Source organism: Lupinus angustifolius, chromosome LG17 (assembly GCF_001865875.1).
Source record: "Lupinus angustifolius cultivar Tanjil chromosome LG17, LupAngTanjil_v1.0, whole genome shotgun sequence".
In the NCBI taxonomy this organism is placed as follows: Eukaryota; Viridiplantae; Streptophyta; class Magnoliopsida; order Fabales; family Fabaceae; genus Lupinus; species Lupinus angustifolius.
In genome coordinates, this window is record NC_032025.1 from 1,135,629 (window position 1) to 1,158,683 (window position 23,055).

Below are 23,055 nucleotides of genomic sequence, written 5' to 3' on the forward strand. Positions count from 1 at the left end.
ACCAAACCATGGACATAAAAAAAGAGTTAAGGGGTGGAGCTTAATACATAACTTTACATATCCATGGCTCACAAATCGCCAAAACATTTGGGTCTAAAATTCTCATAGCTCAGTCACATTTAACTTCCTTTTTGCCAGAAATGGATATATTAACGTCATAATCTTCACATGCACTCGGAAGGAAGATGATCACCTGTGCCAATATTTGATGTTCCATTATATATCAATCCGATCAAAAAATACCAACAAGTTAAGAAAAAAAGAAAATCATAAAAATAGATAACAATTTCTTTTGATTACTTATCGTAATGTGATTGGTATGTGACATAGGATCTTTATTCTCGTGTTGGTTAAAGTTTCATGAGCACTTTATGAGGAACTTACAAATCCTCCCTGAAACAAAAGTACATTGTTCGTTCTAGCTGTCCTTCCATACCAACCAAAACCATATTTTTCGGTTTTAATTTTCCATCAAGCAAATATTTTATGTTTCATAAAGTCATCAGGTATTTTATAAGTTAGTGTATTTGATAAAAAAAATTAGTTGTTTGTGTTTAACAAGGGGACTTAGTTTAATAAGTTACTACCTTATATTTGATAAGTTATTTGAGATATTTCATTTTACATTTTTTAGCTAATCTTATCAAACATTTCTCCTTCTACTAGCTAGGTTATAGGCTATCATTTGAACACTCAAGCATAGGGTGACCTTCGGCTCGGGTGTACATCTGTTGTCCCGAAAGAGAATCCTCTATTCTTAAAAAATGTTGTTCACATGTACAAAATCAATCAAATCCTACAAAATAATATAAAAAAGTTAATTTATGTTTTTATGATTTTTATTTTTAAATAGATGACAACTTCCAATTGGAATGAGATACTATGAGACATGAAAAATTGAGACATATGATCTCATTCCTATTGTTACACGTATGTCACTTTATGTGCTATAAGTTACGATTAGTTTAAAAAAATATTTAAATTAAAAACTTAATTGTTAAGTATTTTTCTAACTAATCACAACTCATAGTATATGGTATAAGGTTGAGAGCATGTATTATTAATGCTTGTTGCATTGGAGCATTAAGTTCCTGACATATTATTAATGCTTTTTAAATGAGATGAAGGTATAACTTGGCTATGTACCTATAAGGGGTTGAATGCTATTAATATAACCATTGAAATTCACACCCAGTGTCCAATGGTGGGGGCTGCTCATTTCTTAACCATGCCAAATTTTCAAATTTCAAGCAATTACTTGTGCAAATATAGACAAATAAAAGTTTGTGTTGGAAAGTGTTCTAAATATTAACATTCTCCTATAGTATTAAACTCTACTCCTACCATTTTTCAATACCAATTTCTATACTTGAATCTTCAATTAATATAACATTTCCTATACACAAAATAAATAGTAAATATTTAAAAGAGTGGTTAAAACAGTTAGAGAAAGGAAAATTTACACGGTTACCTTTTAAAAATGAGAGGCTGTTTAGTATTTTGAAAGGTTTTAACATGTATATATTATTAGTGTAAGTGTTTTAAATCATCCATCATTCATATGTTAATTATCATTGACTTTCAAACAAAAGTAATATAAATTAATAATGAATGATGTATTAACAGTGTAAAAAAATTTATACCAACTATGCCTAGATTTTAACTCTTGTTGTATCTTACTATGAGGGGAAAATGATATATATTTTAACTTTTAACCTGAAGATGCTCTTAATAGTAAGTAAAAAATGTTTGTATGCTTTTTATATTTCAAGACAATGAATGCATATTCTCTTTCTTTCAATATTTTACTTAATTTTATGATTATCTTTAAACTAAAGTTTTATGAGGATATGACATTGCTATACATTTGGTATCTTTTTCAGAAGAGATATTCAGAGTGCTAAATGGCTCAGAATCTTATCTTATCAGCAAGCAATGGTTCACCAGGCTGAAAAGATATTATTGTTGGGTTTATTTAAGTGTGAAGTCATATATTATATATACGAGGATGAGTGAAATAATTTATAAATAGGAAAAACTCATAAAACTAATGCCTTAAAATCTTGGTTCAAGATGTGGTGTGTTACTTGTGGCTCTCCATTCTTCCCATACTCGACAACAATGGAACTTCCCGGTGGGTTGGAGGCTCCCGAGTCCAACAATATTGGTATGTGAATTGAAGTTTTGTAACAATCATGCTAGAGTCAAGTAACAAGTAGCTAGATATAAATTATTCATTAGCAATATATTACTCTTTCCTTTGCAAGTGAGCAATTAACAAGTTTATGTGTATTAGATCTGTTTAATTATTTGTGCAAAAGCTTCATTATGTTTGGAAATTCCAACTTGGTAGTAGTGACCTTAATTCCAACTAGAATGAAGCTTTTTGATGTTTCAATGTTCACATACACAATCACATTCAATAGACATTAGTAGTAAATAACATCATGTGGATACCCATATATATAAAACATATCTAGGATTGGTTTAAATGTTTCATATAAAACATATATATATATAAAGTGAAGCCTCAAGAATCTTCTCATAATTATATTTCATGATTCAGAATCTTTTTTTCTCTTTCTTTTTCATCCAAAATTTAATCCTATAATTCGATTCTCAATGGGGCTCTCCTCAAGTAACCCATTAAATGCTAGCTACCTCTAAACTATTGTGAATAATATTCCTATTTTCACCCAATATAGGCCCAAATCCATTCACATCCAAAATGCTTGGAATTCTGCTTACTTTCAAAGAAAGGAAATGTGTATCCACACACAAAAATAAAGCATACATGGATATTAAATTATTAATGTTGTTAAATATTAATATTAAGCTCTTAACTTTTATGCTTGATTTTTACAGTTAGATAGAGACTATGCTTCACCTATTTTTACATAAGATCGTAATAGCTCTAGCTAAGTCTGATATATTCTACACCCTCAAATTTAGTTGCTTTTAAATACCCCATTACGATTCACAAAAAATAAAACAATAAAATCTATTTCTGTTAAATTCACAAGAAAATACTGATTACGGAGGAAATGGGTTATGTTAAAATGACATTTTTATATCTATATTTTTAATATGGGTTTTGCTAACCTATATGAATAAGTTTTTTAGTTGGAATAAGTTAACATTATATATCAAGACTTTTGAATAAAATTAACCCTCATATTTTAGTTATAATAGATGTAACAATAATTGTATTTTTATAATTTTCATTTTACAAAAAAGAAACCCACCGTATTATTCGTCAAATTTGCAGAGACCAAGTCTATTTAAGCACCAACTTCAATTTTAATGTGTGAACATACTTGCAACTTAAATTTGACTCTAGTGACGTAGTGGCTCTATTCTATATTTGTTAGGTGCTAATTAGGTGACCTTCAACGAATCCAAATTAAACTAAAAATAAATAAATCTTCTATTATCACTATGCTCATAATCATATATGTGAATAGTGCAACATAATTGAAATGCTTAAAATCGACAAAAGTTTGTTTGGTGATAATGTCATATCTAGAAAGAGAAAAAGATGTATATACCAACAGTATAAGAGTTTTTTACAGTGTCACGCCATTATCTATCATTCATTTTCAATTATGTTTAACTTTTTACAAAAAGTAATACAAATGAAGGATGAATGATGCACTAATTATGCATAATTCTTTACACTGTCAGTGCATCAATATTACACTCATCTATAAATTTCAAAGTGTTAAGCAAAACTTAAAAGATTGTTTAAGTATTGGTAGTAGTCATCACCTAACTTGTTAATAAGAAAACATTACTTGTCTAGTATTATACCACTCAATATACTATTGTATTTTATTTTTTAAGAAAATACAATTTAAATTATCTTATTTATATTTCGTTCTATTATTACCTAAAGTAAGTAGGACAAACATGTTATACCTTCCTTTACTTATATTTTTCATGATGATGATGTATCTTGCACAATTCATGAGTTATTAATTGTCACTAAAACTTAAATAAAATATACATGAATCATAAACAACTTTATTTTACTCTAAAAATGTATAAATATTAAATCTAATGTTTAGAGGTTACTATGAATAAAATATCTCGTGGAAGCTTCATCATGTAATGTAAACCAAAGAAAAATGATGAAAGAAAAAGAGAAAGTCATAAACAATTGATAGAGAATGATTTCTCTTTCCCACTCCCTTAAAAAGAAAAGGTCAAAAAAAAGTTATTCGCCTATAAAAATAGCAACAAAAATATTGTCTTTAAATACAATTGTAACATCAACACTGAAAAGTAATAATAGTAATAATTCTAATCATTGAGCAGACAGGAGTGTTAAACAATTTGATATATAACCAAAATTCAAACTACAAACAAGAAGACACTTATTGAAGATAGAAAAATAAACTAAAAAGTAGTATATCAATAATAGCAATTTTTTCAATTCATGAATGATAATAGTCATGTATGGATAAATGTATAAATGTCCGCCGGAAGAGTTAGCCTCACGTACATGTGGATGTTCCCGATTTGAATAAGATTGTCTCCGGTGCGAGAATACATGTGGGAAACAAAAAAACAGAGTATAAGTTTGGAAAGATAAAACAGGGTGTAGTTGGTTTCCCAACTAAAAATAGACTCTCTCACATGCCAAATGTTCTTCATTCAACAAACTTAATCTACTAAATATATAAATAAACTAGAAACAATGAAAAGCAGTCCAAATAATACTCATGCACAAATTGAATAGTCAAAGTGGGATCCACCTTTTTTTTATAGAAAAAACTTAGGGTCAACAGTGGCCACATCATCTTAATGTCAAATGTCTCAAAATTCAATAAGCCTTATATCAATTACTTACAAATAAATAAAATTTGTAGCATGTTAATTGGAGATTGAGAAATTATGTTCGGATCTGTTTACGAGTTAGATTTTGAATAGAAGAAAATATAAAACTTGTGTATTTCATAATTTTCTTTTCCTCTCAACTAAAACTCAATTCGTAAATAGTACCTATGAATAAATTATGGTGAATGATGTATGTTAGGAGCATTAGTTTAGTACCATAGAGTGGGAAAGTACCTATTACTATGTGATGAGATATGTATGAATAGAAGAGTTGGACTTTAGCTGAATTACTAAACCAAACATCACGCTCTGTTGAATCTTCCTTCTTTCTCTATTCTTCAATTTTCTTCATATCACATAACACAAAACATACAACATTCTCACACGCTTCTTAGTTAGCTTCAACTTGAGCCACATATTTTTTCATATAATCTCTCATATTACATAGCTATAGCTTCAACTCATGGCTTGGCCCTTTAGCCACAGTAGTTACATGTGTATATCACTTTTGTTGTTGTTGTTGTTGGTGAGTTTAGCTTCACAAAGCTGCAATGGTTTGAATTCATTTGGGTTTGACATACACCACAGGTTCTCTGATCCAGTTAAGGGTATTATGGAAATTGATATGCTACCTCAGAAGGGGACTAGTGAATACTATGTTGCTATGGCACATAGAGACCGTATATTCCGAGGCCGGAGACTCGCCGGTGATCACCAGACACCTCTGACTTTTGCAGCCGGCAACAGCACTTATGAGATTGCTAATTTTGGATTGTAAGAACCACTTTGTCTATTTCCACCTTAATCTAATCATAGTCTCTTTTATGTGTCATTGTTTTTTATAACAATTTTGTAAGAGAACATGATGTGTATATATGGTTTGGTACATGAGAAAGTGCATGAAGGGAATCAGAAGGAAAATTGGAATATTCATGTGATCCATTACAAAACCATATTGGAAAATTAATGATATTCTCACATTAATTTTTTGTAATCATTGGTTATAAAGTTGATATGAAAAGTGGTGTAGGCAAAAAGTGATATCTTCAGTTTAGAAAATTATGCAATGACTTTTGTTAAACCTTCTATATGATAATGTGTATGTATCAATAATTTATCCTTATTTGTTTATCAGTTTGCATTTTGCCAATGTTTCTGTTGGAACACCAGCTTTATCATTTCTTGTGGCATTGGATACTGGTAGTAACTTGTTCTGGTTACCCTGCAATTGTACTAGTTGTGTGAAGGGTTTGAAGGCATCAAATGGAGAGGTACATTGACCTTTATTTAGTTAAGATTGAATACTGAATACTATATATGAATCTCAATCTCAATCCTTATTACTTTAGAAGGATATATTGATATTTAGCCTTGGTTAATTAGATTCATATACTCTCAAACAAAAGTAATACAAATCAAATAGTGGATGATGTGTCGACAGTGTAAATTTTTTTTATAGTTGATCGATTCTAAACTCTATTAGAAATTTGTATCAAATGACATTTTATTTAATACTTATATATGACAGGTAATTCCTTTTAATATTTATGACCTGAAAGGATCATCCACAGGCCAAAATGTTCTGTGTGGTAACAGCTTATGTGAGGAACAGAGTCAATGCCCTTCATCTTCTGACACATGTCCATATCAAGTTAACTATCTATCCAATGGTACTTCAACTACTGGATTCTTGGTAGAGGATGTGTTGCACTTAATTACTGATGATGATCAAGCAAAAGATTCTAACACACCAATTACATTTGGGTAAAATTCTCAGCATTTTGCTGCTATACTTTATTAGATTTATTATATAAAGGGTAATGTTGTTCACAGATAAAACTTACATGAAAATATATGTATTTAAAAAATATATAAAAAAAGCAACATCAAATGTTGTCCTACAATAGATATACATGAAAAACTATTGTTTGTGACAAGAATATAGTAGGTTTCTATGCTGATCTCACTGTTTGATTCTTGTTCTTTGAAACTGCTCTGCATAATCAACAGTTTTTCATTTATTTATTTGGCTTTTATTGATGTTAACAACATGAACATATTATTATGGTATTTGATGTTGAATCTGTGGCAGTTGTGGCCAAAATCAGACTGGTGCATTTTTGGATGGGGCAGCACCAAATGGTTTACTTGGACTTGGGATGAGAAATGTATCTGTTCCAAGTATCTTAGCTAATCAGGGTCTTACTTCAAATATTTTTTCAATGTGTTTTGGATCTGATGGTTATGGAAGAATTACTTTTGGGGATAATGGCAGCTTGGACCAAGGAAAAACACCATTCAACCTCATGGCATCAGAGTAAGTGATTTTATCTACTTATCTTTCATCCTTTCCTTTTTGTCCATAAAAAACTTGCCATGCATTGAAAGTTGAAACACAACAAAAAAAGAGTCTTTCAAGTGTATCAAACTCCCAATTAAAGAAACTTTGAAAGGAATGGAGATCACCTGTTTCAAGATTTGGTGTTCCATTGTGTACCAATCCTATCAAAAAAATGTCAATTAGTTAATAAAAAAAATCATAAAAACAGAAAACATTTTTTTTTATTACTTGTTGTAATGTGATTGGCTTGGACATGGAGACAGAAATTTTTTGGGACATGTAATCCGAACTTGTGAAAATAACTTTTGAAATCAGAAATTATTTTAACTTGGGAATTTGATTGCAGTCCAACATACAACATCAGCATTACACAACTTATTGTGGGAGGAAATGTTGCTGATATTGAGTTCCATGCAATTTTTGACTCTGGCACCTCATTTACAAGCCTAAAGGACCCTCCATATATACAAATTACTCAAAGTGTAAGTAATGTACATTATAGTTTATTAAGATGGTGCCTAGAGTTTAATGTCACATGAGTTCTTAATTCTTCTCCACCTTATTTTTACAGTTTGATTCACTTATTAAACTGAAGAGGAATTCATCTTCTGATCTTCCCTTTGAGTACTGTTATGACATAAGGTTATTATAGCATGATATAATCCATCAACCTTTTCCTTTTGTTTTTAAACCATCAGGCACTGATTTTACCTTACTTGCAGTCCAAACCAAAAGATTGAAGTTCCCACTTTGAATTTGACTATGAAAAGTGGAGACAATTATTTTGTCATCGACCCAATAGTAACAGTTACTGGTGAGGTAAGAGCTTCACATTAAACTTCAAGTTTCATCATACCTCATAAATGCTTGTGTAGTTATGTTAATGAAATTCTCAGCAACAAAAAGGTTTTCCTAACTGTTACCTGATAAAAATCCAAAGTATCCTAAAAATAGTCACGTATTTAATAGATTAAGAGCCTTATTTCCAATAAGACTTAAGATGGTAATGATTAGCAAAAAACAATTTTCTAATTATGTTGAATTAGTGTTATATAGCTTTGTTACACAATATTTTCTTTCTTTTTAACTATATTTTTAATGTTATGGCATGTGTGACAAGAATTCAATAGTATATAATAAGATATTTCTCTAACTTAGTGAGCATATAAGAATTTCTTTGTTGTGATATCCAGGATGCTGGTTTACTCTGTTTAGCCATCATGAATAGTGATGATGTGAATATCATTGGACGTAAGTATTCTAATTTAAGAAAGCATTAAAACAACTTCTATTAAGTTACTGCTGAAGCATTTTTTGTTCTGATATTTCTTGTTGAAGCATTGATACATATAATATATTTTCCTGCAGAAAACTTCATGACAGGTTACCGTGTAACCTTTGACCGTGAGAACATGTTTCTAGGTTGGAAGGAATCTAATTGTGAGTAAAATTCACTTATATTGGGTCATACCTTAGCATCTTTCACTTTACTTCTCCATTAACTATTGTTGTTAAACAATGGGATATTGTATTCTCAGGTTATGATGATGAACTCTCCAATTTACCTATTAACCGATCACACTCTCCTGCTGTTTCTCCTGCTCTGGCTGTGAATCCTGAAGCAACATCAAACCCATCAAATGATCCACCTAATCACTCATTTCAGATAAAACCTGCTTCTGTGTTTATGATGGCTTCTTTTCTGATTTTAGCCATTCTTTAAGCATACCCTAAATTAATAGGTTTTGTTACCACACATGATAGAGGCATTATTACTACCCATTCATTCGGGTTTTAATAGCATTAGATTGATAGTGAGTTTGGACATGATGTAACAGTATATCATTGTATATGTAAACCACATATTGCCATTCTTACATTGTACTTTTATGGTGTGTGTGTATATATATATATACATTGTATAACACAATTGTATCACATTTCAACATATGCTAAACTTTCTAAATTATGTGGATTTAAATGTATAAATTGAATCAGGCTTAGGATAGTTAAAGCATCCTCACCTATGTTCCTTCTTCAAGCACACCCTGTTGCATCCCAGCCCTTTCACATCTCCACAACTTGCTTTGCTCCTTGAAGTCAGGAATGGGCCTTTATGCAGTGGAAGCTTCATCAGTAGAAGATGGACCACATATATACCTTTGCAAGGATTCTGTCATTGATGTTGCGAAGAAGTCAGTAAAAGCTTCATGTCCCGTATGATCTCTTGTTCTGATATCCTTACTCTAGCAGCAAGAGATGCAGTTGTTATTGTAACAAAACAATGCTCTGTACCAAACTTCTCATCATACAGGTAATAAACAACCGTTAGCGATGGTAACATGTTTTGACTGATAGCATATCTAAGTACTATTTTAAAGTCCGGAGGACCTAGATGGGAGGTTCCTAAAGGAAGAAAGGATGCAAAAATATCTTGGATTCGTGAAACCTTGCAATTACTAGCACCAACCTTCAACATATAACAAACCTGCAACAGAGTTTTGTCAATGGAAGACCTGGTAGCTCTGTCAGGATAGCTATTCTTCAAAATTGCCAAAACTTGACCATTTTTGTTGATTCCAATATATCTGAATGAATTTCAGTGTAATATGCCTTTTGACACATTTGAAGTAAGCCATACTTCAGATTTCTCTCAGTGCTCATCCCTCCGGAAAAGAATCCACAACTGTGATGCTAAACATGATGTCAGGCTCTTCATTAAATCCATTGTATGCACAACTCATCTAGTCAAGAACATGCTCGACAAATGTAACTACCAGAGTCTATGATTTTCAACAGCAAAGAAGATTAGAAGAATGCCAATATTATATTTGTCCCATATCTTGGACATGATTTCTTTGCTATTGTAAGGGCTCAATCTTGTCACAAACCTAGCCTCACAGAACACTAGTAGTACAAAATATACTTCAAAGCATGCTACATGTTTGAGCATTCATTTCCTCCTCTCTGTTTTCTCCCAAAAATATTGCTGGTTGCGAACATAGTTTGAAGGAAGATATGTTGTGGAGGAGAATAAAGCAATTTTTTTTTTTAAAGAAGAATGTCTTAAATTGTCAACTCAAAATAATCAGTCAGCTTTTAGCCTTTAGCCATTTTACAGCAATGTAAATATCATCACGTACAAATATTTTCAAATATGGTATAGTAAAATATCTAAGGATTCTCAAGGATAAATCACATCATGTATTCATGTCGAATTGTAACTTAAAAGCCTTTTAATTAGAACAATAAAACACAGTACAGAATTCCTCAAAGAGTGCCATCCTGATACCCCATGCACAAAGGTTGATAGATGCTGCCATGTTATAGCCAAACTTAAAATTAAGCAACAACAAACTAAAACGAAACCCGATTTTTCTTCATCTAATATATCACTGAAAGGGGTTATATCCATTTGTAGGATGAATTCCAGCAGGACGATCGAGTCTTAATCAGCTATTGCTTTACTTTGACCATTCAGACATGACATGGAATTTCCTGAAAGCAAAAAGAACATTCATAACAGCAGCGGCATCACCAAAAAAGATTCCGCGTTTATCGAGATTTTGATCTATCACAAGTAATATCTCTTCATTCAGATAACAGCAATCTCTGCCAATTGAATGTTACCACTTATCAGTGAAGCCTTCTCAGATGGCAGGAAAGAAAATCCATCAAGAAGCTTGAGACACTTTAAGCCCCATTTTCCCATCAAGAACTCAATAAGGTGATGCCCACTGCAAATGATTATGTTACTAAGTTTAAAAAGTTATGGATAAAAAATATTAGATGCAGGCTATAGAGCTATTGAACAAAATTGCCTTTAAAATTCTGAAAATCTCATAGAATGAAAAGTACCTGCGATTATGGTATGAGGTTATAAAAACTGACCCAGGATCTTTTCGGAGAAGGAATGTCACAGTAGCAAAGAGGTTATCAAAGGCTACTTAATATAAAGAAAAAGTTAATTAGTTCAACCCATAGAGGAAGGTGACAAATAACTAACACTGCGTATTTTCTCACCATTGGAGTCATACAACACATCAGCCCCGAGAATAATTGTTGGATGTAAATTGAATATAGATGAATCCCAAACTCCCCACGTAAGTCCTTGCACCTACAAATAAAAAGCAATGTATTCAGACATCAGCAACAAATGATAGTAAAATTTCAACATCATGTGTCGGTATAAGCAGAGGATTTTTGTTGTTGTTGTGCTTAATCACCACCATTAGAAAATCCATGCAGTACATGGTAACACTATATATAACTGTAACAATCTACTAAGACATCCTTAACACATTCAATTGTAAAATAAGAACCAACAAGGTGTTGGTCTAGTGGTATAAGACCCAACTGGATCCCCAAGGTCGAGAGTTCGATTCCTGGAAGCGACACTTGTTAGGAGGAGCAACCACGAACCCAAAAGGAATAGTTCCTTACCAAAAAAGGTGAGGAGATAACCTTGGTAGTACCCAAAAAAATTGTAAAATAAGAAGCACATGTTTAACACATGCTTTGTAAAAGAGTAAAATCTGAAAATAGCCATTATAGCTATAGCTTACATTGCAGTTAAGTTTATTCAGGTCACACACTTTTCTCATGTTGTCAAGCACCTGCAAGTCCAAAACAATAAGTCATCATCTAACAGAACTAGAAGTTTCAAGACACAACCATTATGATCTAATTATAACAATCAATTATGATAATTCTAATGAAAACCAATATAATATCATACTAATTCAAAGAACTTAGTTAATAATTTGAACCCTTTATTAACAAATAAAAACAAGATGGTTAGAGACAGTGTATCCACAACTATAAAAATAAGACTGCTTACATCTACCTTCCCGACTTAACTTATTAGGTGGAAGTCTCGTGTATCGGGACTTTCCTTTGTGGTTCACAATAGTAGTGTAATAGTACCTGTAACCTTTGGGAGTCATCGGTAAGAGTGACACGAGCACCAAGTTTAGCAGCAACTAAACCAGGCAAAGAAGTTCCAGCACCAAGCTCAAGAACAGTGGATCCATGAAATCGTTGCTTATGTTGCCAAACATACTCGGCAAGAATTACACTACAAGGCCACACGAATAGTCCATACTCTTCTTTCATATTCTCAATGATGGAGATGCAGAAGCTTGAACTTTCAGATTCAGAATCGTCATCGCCGAAACAGTGACGAGAAATTGTGGTCATAGTCTCATGAGATTCTTCGAAATCCAGATTGAAAAAACATTATTATTTGAAAATCTTATGGAGACGATGAATATTGGGGCATTGAGAGAGTCTAGCCCACTAAAGAAGCATTTTGCCAATTCTTGAGCTTTATTTTCATTTTATTTATTTAGTCGTTTTCTTTTATCTTACTTCTGAATATTTGACCTATATCTTTCGTCACAATATGTGAATAGAAGATGTGTTCCTCTTCATGTTGATCCGTAAACAATTTCAATTTAAATAGCGAAGCAAGTGGGGTTAGACCAATTTGAAAAAAATGTGGCTCAATTTAATATAAGGTTCCATGACTATGTTAAGTTAAATATTCACTAATCACTTGAACTAACACATAAAAATAAAATAAAAATTATTGATTCATTTAAGATAAGATGAAAGAGTAAAGGAAATGTCATATTCCTTATTATCATTTGGTTTTGTTGAATTATTCCATTATTTTTATTTATTAGTTTTTTTACCAAGTTTCTCAATATAATGTGTTTTGATTTGTGTTATGCGATTACACACATGAATTGTGTTTTAAATTATAGAGTCTATATGTTAACTTGTTGGTTTAAATTATAGTATATATGAAATTCAATTTTAAGTGTTGCGGGGTTTAAAAATTAAAATAAAACAAAACCTAGAATCGAATCTTCTATTTCTACTCATAAATTCAACATTCATCCAACTAAGTCGAATCATATTATTTGATTGTACAAAATATCAAATCAAACCTAATTTTTAAACCATATTAATATCCAGCAAGATTATGTAATTAGAGATTGGTGCATGATGCTAAATTTTCTAAATCTTTATATCCAACAAGATTATGTGATTAGAGATTGGTGTACCATGCTAAATTTTCTCTTTTGAACAATACCTATCTTCTTTCAACTAAGTTAGATGCAGATTATACCACCCTTTTGTCATTAAAATAAAAACAACACGAGCGAGATATCACTTGAAAATAAAGATACATTTGCTTGAAAAAATTAAGCCATAAATAAATTAGGAGAAAGACTTGTACGGAGATGTAGGTAGGTGGAGACAACTAAATAAATATTGCAAACACATTAAAAGTTTAATTTTGATTAAAATTCAATTATAAATGATATCACCAACCAGCATAAATACATTTATTTCTAAATGTGATATGTTATATATATCTTCATATAAGTTTTTCTCGGACAAGGAAGCTGTTCATTAAGTTAAGCGGCCCTCTAATGTGTTTTTCCTTTATTTATTTTGAAATGTTAGCTTTTGAAAGATGGATTCAATTAAACAACGGGCGTTGGTTCAAGTGGTATAGTCGTTTTCTTTTATCTTACTTCTGAATATTTGACCTATATCTTTCGTCACAATATGTGAATAGAAGATGTGTTCCTCTTCATGTTGATCCGTAAACAATTTCAATTTAAATAGCGAAGCAAGTGGGGTTAGACCAATTTGAAAAAAATGTGGCTCAATTTAATATAAGGTTCCATGACTATGTTAAGTTAAATATTCACTAATCACTTGAACTAACACATAAAAATAAAATAAAAATTATTGATTCATTTAAGATAAGATGAAAGAGTAAAGGAAATGTCATATTCCTTATTATCATTTGGTTTTGTTGAATTATTCCATTATTTTTATTTATTAGTTTTTTTACCAAGTTTCTCAATATAATGTGTTTTGATTTGTGTTATGCGATTACACACATGAATTGTGTTTTAAATTATAGAGTCTATATGTTAACTTGTTGGTTTAAATTATAGTATATATGAAATTCAATTTTAAGTGTTGCGGGGTTTAAAAATTAAAATAAAACAAAACCTAGAATCGAATCTTCTATTTCTACTCATAAATTCAACATTCATCCAACTAAGTCGAATCATATTATTTGATTGTACAAAATATCAAATCAAACCTAATTTTTAAACCATATTAATATCCAGCAAGATTATGTAATTAGAGATTGGTGCATGATGCTAAATTTTCTAAATCTTTATATCCAACAAGATTATGTGATTAGAGATTGGTGTACCATGCTAAATTTTCTCTTTTGAACAATACCTATCTTCTTTCAACTAAGTTAGATGCAGATTATACCACCCTTTTGTCATTAAAATAAAAACAACACGAGCGAGATATCACTTGAAAATAAAGATACATTTGCTTGAAAAAATTAAGCCATAAATAAATTAGGAGAAAGACTTGTACGGAGATGTAGGTAGGTGGAGACAACTAAATAAATATTGCAAACACATTAAAAGTTTAATTTTGATTAAAATTCAATTATAAATGATATCACCAACCAGCATAAATACATTTATTTCTAAATGTGATATGTTATATATATCTTCATATAAGTTTTTCTCGGACAAGGAAGCTGTTCATTAAGTTAAGCGGCCCTCTAATGTGTTTTTCCTTTATTTATTTTGAAATGTTAGCTTTTGAAAGATGGATTCAATTAAACAACGGGCGTTGGTTCAAGTGGTATATGCTTGATTCCCCTTAAGCAAGAACCCGGGTTCGAGTCTTGTGGATGGAAAAAATGCCTGTTGAAAGAGTTAGCAGATACATTATACTCCTACAAAAATACCTGAAGTGTGGCATGCGTCGCATTGATACATTCAGTTGAAAACAATAACAGTCATACTATGGGCAATGACGTCAATACCCAGTCCTAGTGAAAAGCAAATGGAAATAACGCAGGGGTATTTCCGGAACATACCATTAATCTAGCATCCGAAGCATTCTTCTAAAACGCATCTTTTCCTCTCTCTCACACACAGAGTCGTAACACGAGTTGATTGTTATTCTTCCTTTGCCTCGTGGATCGTTCAAATTTTGGAACCCTAATTCTCCCACATTGGGTTTTGGAGTTTCATCGAAACCCCAAAACACTGTGCACAAAATCAAATCAATCTCCATTGTTAACTTCATCTTCTCATCCACTCACACACTGAGATACACCATGACCTTGACCGGTAACCATTCCTCCGATCACCACCAATCGCGCCGCCATGTATCACCGCCGTGGAGCCAGGTTGTCCGCGCCGAATCGGATACTGCTGCAGCTTCACCGTCCTCGCCGTCGGCGGTGGATGCCATCGTTGAACCTTCTCCTTCTGTTGTCTCGCCGGTGGATGAATCTAGCTGCTCCGTCGAGAGCTCTGATAACAACGGCGGGAATGATGTCGGTAGTGTGAAGAGGCCTGCATGGAACAAGTCCTCCTCCGATGACGCATCTTCTTCGGTGGTTAAGCCACCAGTCATGGATGCCGTCTCTTGGCCCGCTTTGTCCGATTCAGCTAGATCTTCGGCGAAACAAGAATCGTCGTCGAAGGGTTTCTTGGATGGATCATCAAATGTGCTACAATTTCAGGTCTGGTTCTCTTGTCTAGTATTGCTGTTTTTGTTACAAGCGCTGATATTTTGATAATCGCTACCAGTTAGAGATATTTTCCCTTTTTAACTGTTTTCTGAGTCTTTTTTCCACGGCGAAATTTAGAGAATGTGAGTATTTCTTCAGTTTTAGTTATATGGGAGATGCATGTAGCTGCTGTAGTCTGTCTGTATGTGGAAACTGTATTATATATGGATGGATTGTGAATTAAGTGATGGATCGTGAATACGTTGAAACATTTGTTTTGTATTTTCTCAAACTTCTATGTTGTTTTCATCATTTCGTCCAGAAAAGGAGTGATCATGGAGATAAACTCAAAAAAATGTGGTGTTTTTTTGTAATAATTAATGTAAATGTGCAATCTGAAAATTGAAATAGAAAATAAACTATACACCTCATGTTGCTGGCATTTTTGTTCTTTGTTTCATAGTTTTATCTATCATATGCATGTCGACATTTCTATCGTTTGAAGTGCCAATTACAGGGGACTGGAAGCATGCCTTCCTCTTCACAGAGACAAGTCAGTGATAGTGCAAGCACAAGCAATATGGCGCAAACTCGCCAGAAGTCGTCGAAGCATAATAGTTCAAATACGTCTACTAATGGTGGCCACCCACAGCAGTCTGCTCCCCATGCTCCAATAGTGTCCCACAGCTCTTCTCCTAGGAACCATACACAAAGAAGTGGATTGGCATCTAATGATAGTGCAAGCACAAGCAATATGGCGCAAACTCGTCAGAAGTCGTTCAAGCATAATAGTTCAAATGTGTCTACCAGCGGTGGCCACCCACAACAGTCTGCTCCCCATGCTGCAATAGGGTCCAACAACTCTTCTCCTAGGGACCATATACAAAGAAGTGGATTTGCATCTAATGATCATCCACAGCAACGTAATTCTTTTAGAAACCGTAACAGCGGTCCTCATCAGCGGGATGATGGTGCTCACTACCATAGCTATGGGAATAGACGCCATCAGGACTGGAATACTCATCGAAATTTCAATGGTAGAGACACCCTTATGCTACCAACGGCTGTTCCAAGGATCATAAGGCAACCCCCGCCTCCCAATTCCGCTCCATTTATTCACCCACCACCAGTGCGGCCTTTTGGTAGCCCCTTTAGATTTAATGGTATGCTCTATTAATATAAGAATATTTCTTCCAGGATATGTTTGCGCTCTGATAACTATTCATTTGCAGAACTAGCTCCACTGTCTACAGTGGTATTTGTCCCAGGTCCACCTGGACCCCCAGATTCACTAAGAGTTCCCTTTTTGTCTCCAATGCCACCACTCTTCTTTACAGATCCAGACCTTCAGTTGCATGCTAAGATAGTCAACCAGATTGACTACTATTTTAGGTACTGGTTTCACTTCAGTCACTCAGTATTTTGTTTGTTGTTTTCTTGACTTTAGTTTGGTTTAGGAAGTCAGCTGTAAACATACCACAACTTGTGTATTGCAGTAATGAGAATTTAGTTAAAGATACATACTTGCGGCAGAACATGGATAGCCAAGGCTGGGTTCCTATAAAATTAATAGCAGGCTTCAACCAAGTGAGTTGATTGCATTATATAATTGTTTTCTATATGTATGAGAGGTTTAGGTCGCCTTTAATGTATGTGAGATGGAATGCTCTTTTGATTTTATGTCTGACTCATAACATATGTACACTTCCCTCCCCTTACAGAAATAATTAATGTTTTATAGAGGGATTAAGTTGTATCTGATGATTATCTATCCTTTACTGGAAGGTGGAAACTATTTGTTGAATGATTTGTGTGCTTCTTGGCATGTGTTAAGTCAATGATTGGTTTGCCTATGTTCTTAATTAGATCAATTTATCTCTTAATTTTGTTGGTTTTTCAATGACAATCATGCGATGGCTGCTGGTGCTGGCATGTGTTTCATGGTTGTTTGAGGTCAGCCTTTAGTATTAAATCAACGAAGATTGATCAAGGTGCATAAGAAGTGCTGCATTTCATGGCAGGGGCTAGGATGCAAAAGCTACCAACCTACCCTGGACTACTCTTAATTTTATGGAATGTTAACCCAATCTTCTTTTCTGGTTGTGGAGCGTACACCTTATGATGTTTTATTTTTGTTTGAACATATGGACTTAGGTTTTGAGTAATCATGTTGTCTATTATGGCTAAGACAACCAAAAGGTTGTTGCAGTGTCTCTGGAAAATCTTACAGTATTTGGACAGAAATCTATATAGGAGATTCTTCTTCTTTTGGGGCTAATTGTAATTATATCACATTTAATTTTTGTGTGCCTAGTCTAAGTTTTCTTTGAACATCAATATGTTGAAAATGGAAGATATCATGTAGTGAGTATCATTCATTAACTTGGAAATAATTTTCTTTGGAGTTCCTTCACTGAAATAGGATGCCTGAATTAAAGCATGGGTTTTATAATCATATTTTGTTTATACACGAATCTGTGCACCACCATTATAAGAATAAGAATACTTTTAATTCAAAGCCAATTTTGATCATTTTAATTTTCACATTTTTCTTCTGTCTCTTAGAGTTAAAAGTTTTTTTTTCTGTATTGAATAATACGGCTGTTATTATTTTAACTGTCACTGCTATTACCTCCTTAGTATAACTAGTAAAATGGCGTGTTTAATGGACTAATTACTTTTATGCATATAATATTATGGTTATACACTTACTGTGGACCATAAAGTCCTTTTTGGTTTGTTGTTTGTGTTGTTCAATGTATTTTTGTCTACACTTAATTGCTTCTGCCTTTGTTGGCTTAACTTGAAAATTTTCACTCTTTGGTGTATACAGAAGTTGCTCTACTGAATTATCTAGAATCTCAATTTTGATTATCACAGATGAAATGGAAATGCATGAGTAAATGTTCATGATTGTTTTAGGTGTTTGCCTCCTTTATCCACCTGTTTAGAATGTCATGTGATTGAGTTCATATATCATCTGATGTTTGTAATTCTGCCACTCTTCCAGTTTTTAAATACCACCTAACATTTTTTTAAATTCTTTATTTTAATGTGAGTTGTAGCATCATTCGTTACCCAATGGATAAATATTTGTCTTGTCAGGTCATGCATTTGACTGACAACATCCAACTTATACGAGATTCTGTTCGAACTTCATCTGTCGTCGAAGTTCAGGTATTTGTCTTAACCTTGCATCAGAGGTCTGAGTTAATTCACATTTTTTCTTGGTCTATGCAACATGTTTTTTTTAATTATTTATTTTTCTTTATACCATAGGGTGACAAAATAAGGACACGAAATGATTGGAGGAAATGGATCCTGCCTCCTTCAGTTCAACTTCCTAATGTAACAGGATCCCACACCCCTGGAAAGTTGAATCATGACATGCTAGCTGAACAGGTACAAAGTATTGCTTTGGAGTCAACTAACTATGATGGTGTTGGAGGCTAGATGTTATGCATGATGCTTCACAACAATGACCTGCATTGGGGGATTTGAATAGTTCATTACAGGTTTCTACTAACAAGGGTACTTATCAAGTTGGTATTCCAGGTTTGGATCACTCTACTTCCACAGGTCTAATTTCTTGCTGAATATGACGAGTTATCTAAATACGGTCTCGTTTTTTGTATATGGCACAATGAGACTTGAACTTTTTACAAGGCATAATTAGGACTTGATATAATACTGGATAGGGACCAAGACTGTAACCCTTCCCCTCTTCCCCCAACACCAGAAAAGCCTTCATTTTTTTAATTTGTTGTTGAGCTAGTTAGTAGCATGACTCTTGTGATCACTAGTTTCTCCGGAATATCATGTTCTAACACGTACAGTGGGATGTTTGCTAATATTGGGGAATTCGGGTTTTGCTTATCTTGATTACCCCTAAATTGCTTTTAAAATCTCTTAGGTCATCTTCCCTCCAGTTTTAGGAGCATTCTAGGGTTGTTTAATGTGTTTGATAGCGCTTATGGCCTTAGGGAAAACCATATATAGCTTAATCATGCTGGAGCTTCTCCTAAAATTTATTTAATGAATGAATGTGTGATGTCAAATTGTCATTTCCCTGACCGTTATGTCATATATCTGTTATGACATTGATATTTATACTATTTTCTCAGTTTCCCTCTATTTAAACGTACAAATAAATGCTTTCATAAGTGGCCTGTGTGGTTTATTAAAGACTTAAATTATCATTGTCAGTGCTGCGCATAGTTAGTATTGTCTATTTTTCTACCTGAAGCTGCCTGAAACCTCAATGAATGTAATAGTTGATTATTTCATAAAATGTATCTATTATATCAGGTAGAGTTGGCTAACAAGGAAGGTGACAGTTTTGGTAATGCCCATTGAATTGTTTCTGCATGCATCTATAAGATTAAATAATATTATCTGATTTTCGAGAGTAGTTTATATATATATACACACACACACGTAGGAAAGTCAGTACTAGTTATAGATATGTGTGTGCGAATGTTATATTCATTTATAATTCTCCAATCATCGTTCCTATAGTTGAAGAATTATATGCATAACTCATAAGTAAATGTAATCATAAATAGGCTTCAAGATAATAGGTTCAAAGTACTACTAGACAGTACAACAACAAAATTTAGCTACCCCAACCCCGCCACATACCCAACACTAAATCTTCTGCCCTTCAAAATTAAAAGCAACACTGACATTAAAGCTTTGTACCTCAGGTCATGCATATGCTGCCACCGCAGAAAATATATTACAAGAATAAACCACAAATCACCAATTCAACACTTCCCAACATTACATCAGTATCTATATCCATATGTGAAGTTTCACAAAAACATCCTATTGTGCATATAACATTCTTAATCAGTATTTACACCATATAAGATATGAGTTAAAAATATCAAAGACTTTAAATTACTTGTTTAGTATTAGTAATTTGTATGATAGATACAATACATTGCTATTTGATATGCTGCCTAGTATTGTGACAAACCTGTTTCTCAGAATTGATTAAAGAAAAGCAGTGTCTATAAAGCATGAGTGGTGCAGCTGTGAAATGAAAATCCATATTGCATTTTAAATAACCACATGCTATCATTTAATTCTGTCTCCTTTGCTTTCTTGAAGCTTTGACAAAAACATCAAGGTCATTGAGTGTTATGTCTAGGACTGTAGTAGATCAGATAAAGAGACTGCACACTTCTATTTCATACAATAAAAAGAAACAGCTTCTCATACACCTCACTCAACTTATCATAAAGTCATAAAACTCAACAACTACAAAAAGAATAAATCAGTATTAGAGATTCCAAACAAATAAATAGCAGCAGAGTGAAGAATATAACTCTATTTAGTTACATTTAAAAAAAATAACATTCTCAACTTACAATTGCAATTTCTTGGTAAATGTTATAATAACTTTAGTCACTAAAAAATATGTTGGAAGGTTGATATATCATCTGCCAAAGTTCCTTGAAGTTCTGATTCCACCTTTCGTATGTGCTCATTTTCTTTACCAAGATTCTTCAAAAACTCTATTTCTGAAGATGGTAAATGTTGAAAAGTCCACCAAGTACCAGGTACCAAGGATTCCAACCAAAGCGAACTTTTGACCTCTTACTTCAACACCAACAAGACAAACAAATTATAATACTGAACTTAAACTTTGTTGGCAGATAATGACTGATATAAAAGGTTCCACATATGTCAAAGAGAATCATCACTAAGTCAAAGTGTTCCAACTTCCAAGACATTGAGATGAGTGAAATTCATTACACATAAAAATCTGAAGTTATGGCAAATTATTAGTCAAAATATGATACTTGTTCTATCAAGCAGCCGAACAAATATATGGAATAGAAAATATATTAGAAGGATATATGCCAATAAAATAACTATTCTATTTCATTAAGAAAAAATTCGAAAAACATAAAATAACATATTTATATTATTTGGATAAAATTTATTAGCTAGGGATATAGAGATACACTTATTTTAAAACAAGTGATCATCATTCATCACTCTCCTATCACCAAAAGAGATATGGTTTTAATTTAAAATATATGCTTAATCTATACGTGGACCCTTCCATACAAGAACTCCCTCCGTCTTTTCTAGTGATAATATCATATCTATTATTGACAATATAAAGGTGTATATATAATTAGTATATTATCCACCATCTATTTAGATTATTTTTTAAAGATTTTATTGAAAATGAATAGTAAATAATATAATGACAGAATAAAAAACTCTTATGTTATCAATGTATATATTTTTTTATATATATAAAAATTGAATTCAGACCCAGGACGACTTGGGCACTGTTAGCATGGGAATGGAGTGTAAAAGTGAAAGTGGGGAAATACGCATTGGAAAAGAAAGTGAATCCTGCTTTGTCCAAGTGTTGTTAAGAGACGTGACCCTTTTTTACTGTTCCCCTCTGCTTCCAACTACGTAGGTCTGAATCTAGGGCGTCTGTATCACCCATCCAACAGTTACTCATTACTCCAACTTCAATTCTTATATTAATGGATAAGGCTAACAATGAACCGAACTAATTTGGTATTTATCTGAAACTTAACTTATTTCTAACTCTACCTATGGACAACTCAACAATACGATTGTGTTTGACAGATACACTCTCAACAAAAGAAATGTCTAAGGAATCTAACCATCTTAGCTAGGTACAAGAGTGATGTTACCGTAGTTTATTGAACTCAGCATTTTTAAATTAAAATTTCTATCCTTCATTTCTTAAGATTGTAACATTAAATAACTACTCCTTCCATAATGTAAGTTATGCATATAGTTTAAAAAAAAAATGAATGATATAAAATAATGATTTGATTAAAATATCTCATAAATTTTTGGAAATAGTCTATTTAATTGTGGGTAAAGCTACATATATTTATTATTCTCATATTCTATTAAATGAGAATCTCATGCACTTTACTAAAGAGTGACTATTAATTTAGTTGAGTAAAATGCTTAAATAAATAACGGTAGATTTGAAAAAATACATAATTTATATTTATTTTATAAAACATCGAACATATACAACAAGATAAAAACCAATAGTAAAACGTTTTGAAACTAATGAAATGAATGAAGTATGTTAGTCACTAATGTTCACAGTATTATGTATTTGTACCTTACTTAAGCTTATTACCTGAATGTAAAGTTGGAAGGAGAGTAATGAAATTTGGTAGTAAAATGTAGGTATGAAGTAGGAATATGGATACGTGTGTTTGATATGATATGTATTTGATATGCCGATATACATTTTTTCTAAAATATAGGATAT

The 23,055-nt window shown here is 32.5% G+C and overlaps 2 protein-coding genes and 1 pseudogene across 3 annotated transcripts; 2 read left to right on the plus strand and 1 right to left on the minus strand.

Annotated features, from left to right (window-relative positions):
* On the plus strand, nucleotides 5,208-9,078 carry LOC109331808 (aspartyl protease family protein 1-like). The gene is made up of 10 exons (XM_019566536.1): nucleotides 5,208-5,613; nucleotides 5,975-6,110; nucleotides 6,368-6,603; nucleotides 6,932-7,156; nucleotides 7,527-7,662; nucleotides 7,752-7,822; nucleotides 7,903-7,999; nucleotides 8,374-8,431; nucleotides 8,549-8,620; nucleotides 8,719-9,078. The coding sequence occupies exons 1-10, from the start codon at nucleotides 5,303-5,305 to the stop codon at nucleotides 8,901-8,903; spliced, it is 1,527 nt and encodes a 508-aa protein (XP_019422081.1). The 5' UTR covers nucleotides 5,208-5,302; the 3' UTR covers nucleotides 8,904-9,078.
* LOC109331809 (methyltransferase-like protein 23) lies at nucleotides 10,151-12,450 on the minus strand. 2 transcript variants are annotated; one of them, XM_019566538.1, is made up of 5 exons: nucleotides 12,107-12,450; nucleotides 11,746-11,796; nucleotides 11,204-11,297; nucleotides 11,039-11,066; nucleotides 10,151-10,917 (listed from the first exon to the last, which is right to left on the minus strand). In XM_019566538.1, the coding sequence occupies exons 1-5, from the start codon at nucleotides 12,377-12,379 to the stop codon at nucleotides 10,776-10,778; spliced, it is 588 nt and encodes a 195-aa protein (XP_019422083.1). In that variant the 5' UTR covers nucleotides 12,380-12,450; the 3' UTR covers nucleotides 10,151-10,775. The 2 variants fall into 2 exon arrangements, with proteins under 2 accessions (XP_019422083.1, XP_019422082.1); XM_019566537.1 differs by having other exon boundaries at nucleotides 11,039-11,123; nucleotides 12,107-12,439.
* On the plus strand, nucleotides 15,094-19,823 carry LOC109331296 (annotated as a pseudogene).

What these genes read in the sequence shown, in the direction of transcription:
- LOC109331809 (XM_019566537.1), bottom strand. Translation starts at nt 12,379, where the DNA reads ATGACCACAATTTCTCGTCACTGTTTCGGCGATGACGATTCTGAATCT. An exon ending in ATGACTCCCAAAGGTTACAG is followed by an intron (nt 11,797 to 12,106) that starts GTACTATTACAC and finishes TTGGACTTGCAG; the next exon opens with GTGCTTGACAACATGAGAAA. An exon ending in ACCTCATACCATAATCGCAG is followed by an intron (nt 10,918 to 11,038) that starts GTACTTTTCATT and finishes AATCATTTGCAG; the next exon opens with TGGGCATCACCTTATTGAGT.
- LOC109331808 (XM_019566536.1), top strand. Translation starts at nt 5,303, where the DNA reads ATGGCTTGGCCCTTTAGCCACAGTAGTTACATGTGTATATCACTTTTG. An exon ending in TGAAGGCATCAAATGGAGAG is followed by an intron (nt 6,111 to 6,367) that starts GTACATTGACCT and finishes TATATATGACAG; the next exon opens with GTAATTCCTTTTAATATTTA. An exon ending in ATATACAAATTACTCAAAGT is followed by an intron (nt 7,663 to 7,751) that starts GTAAGTAATGTA and finishes TTATTTTTACAG; the next exon opens with TTTGATTCACTTATTAAACT.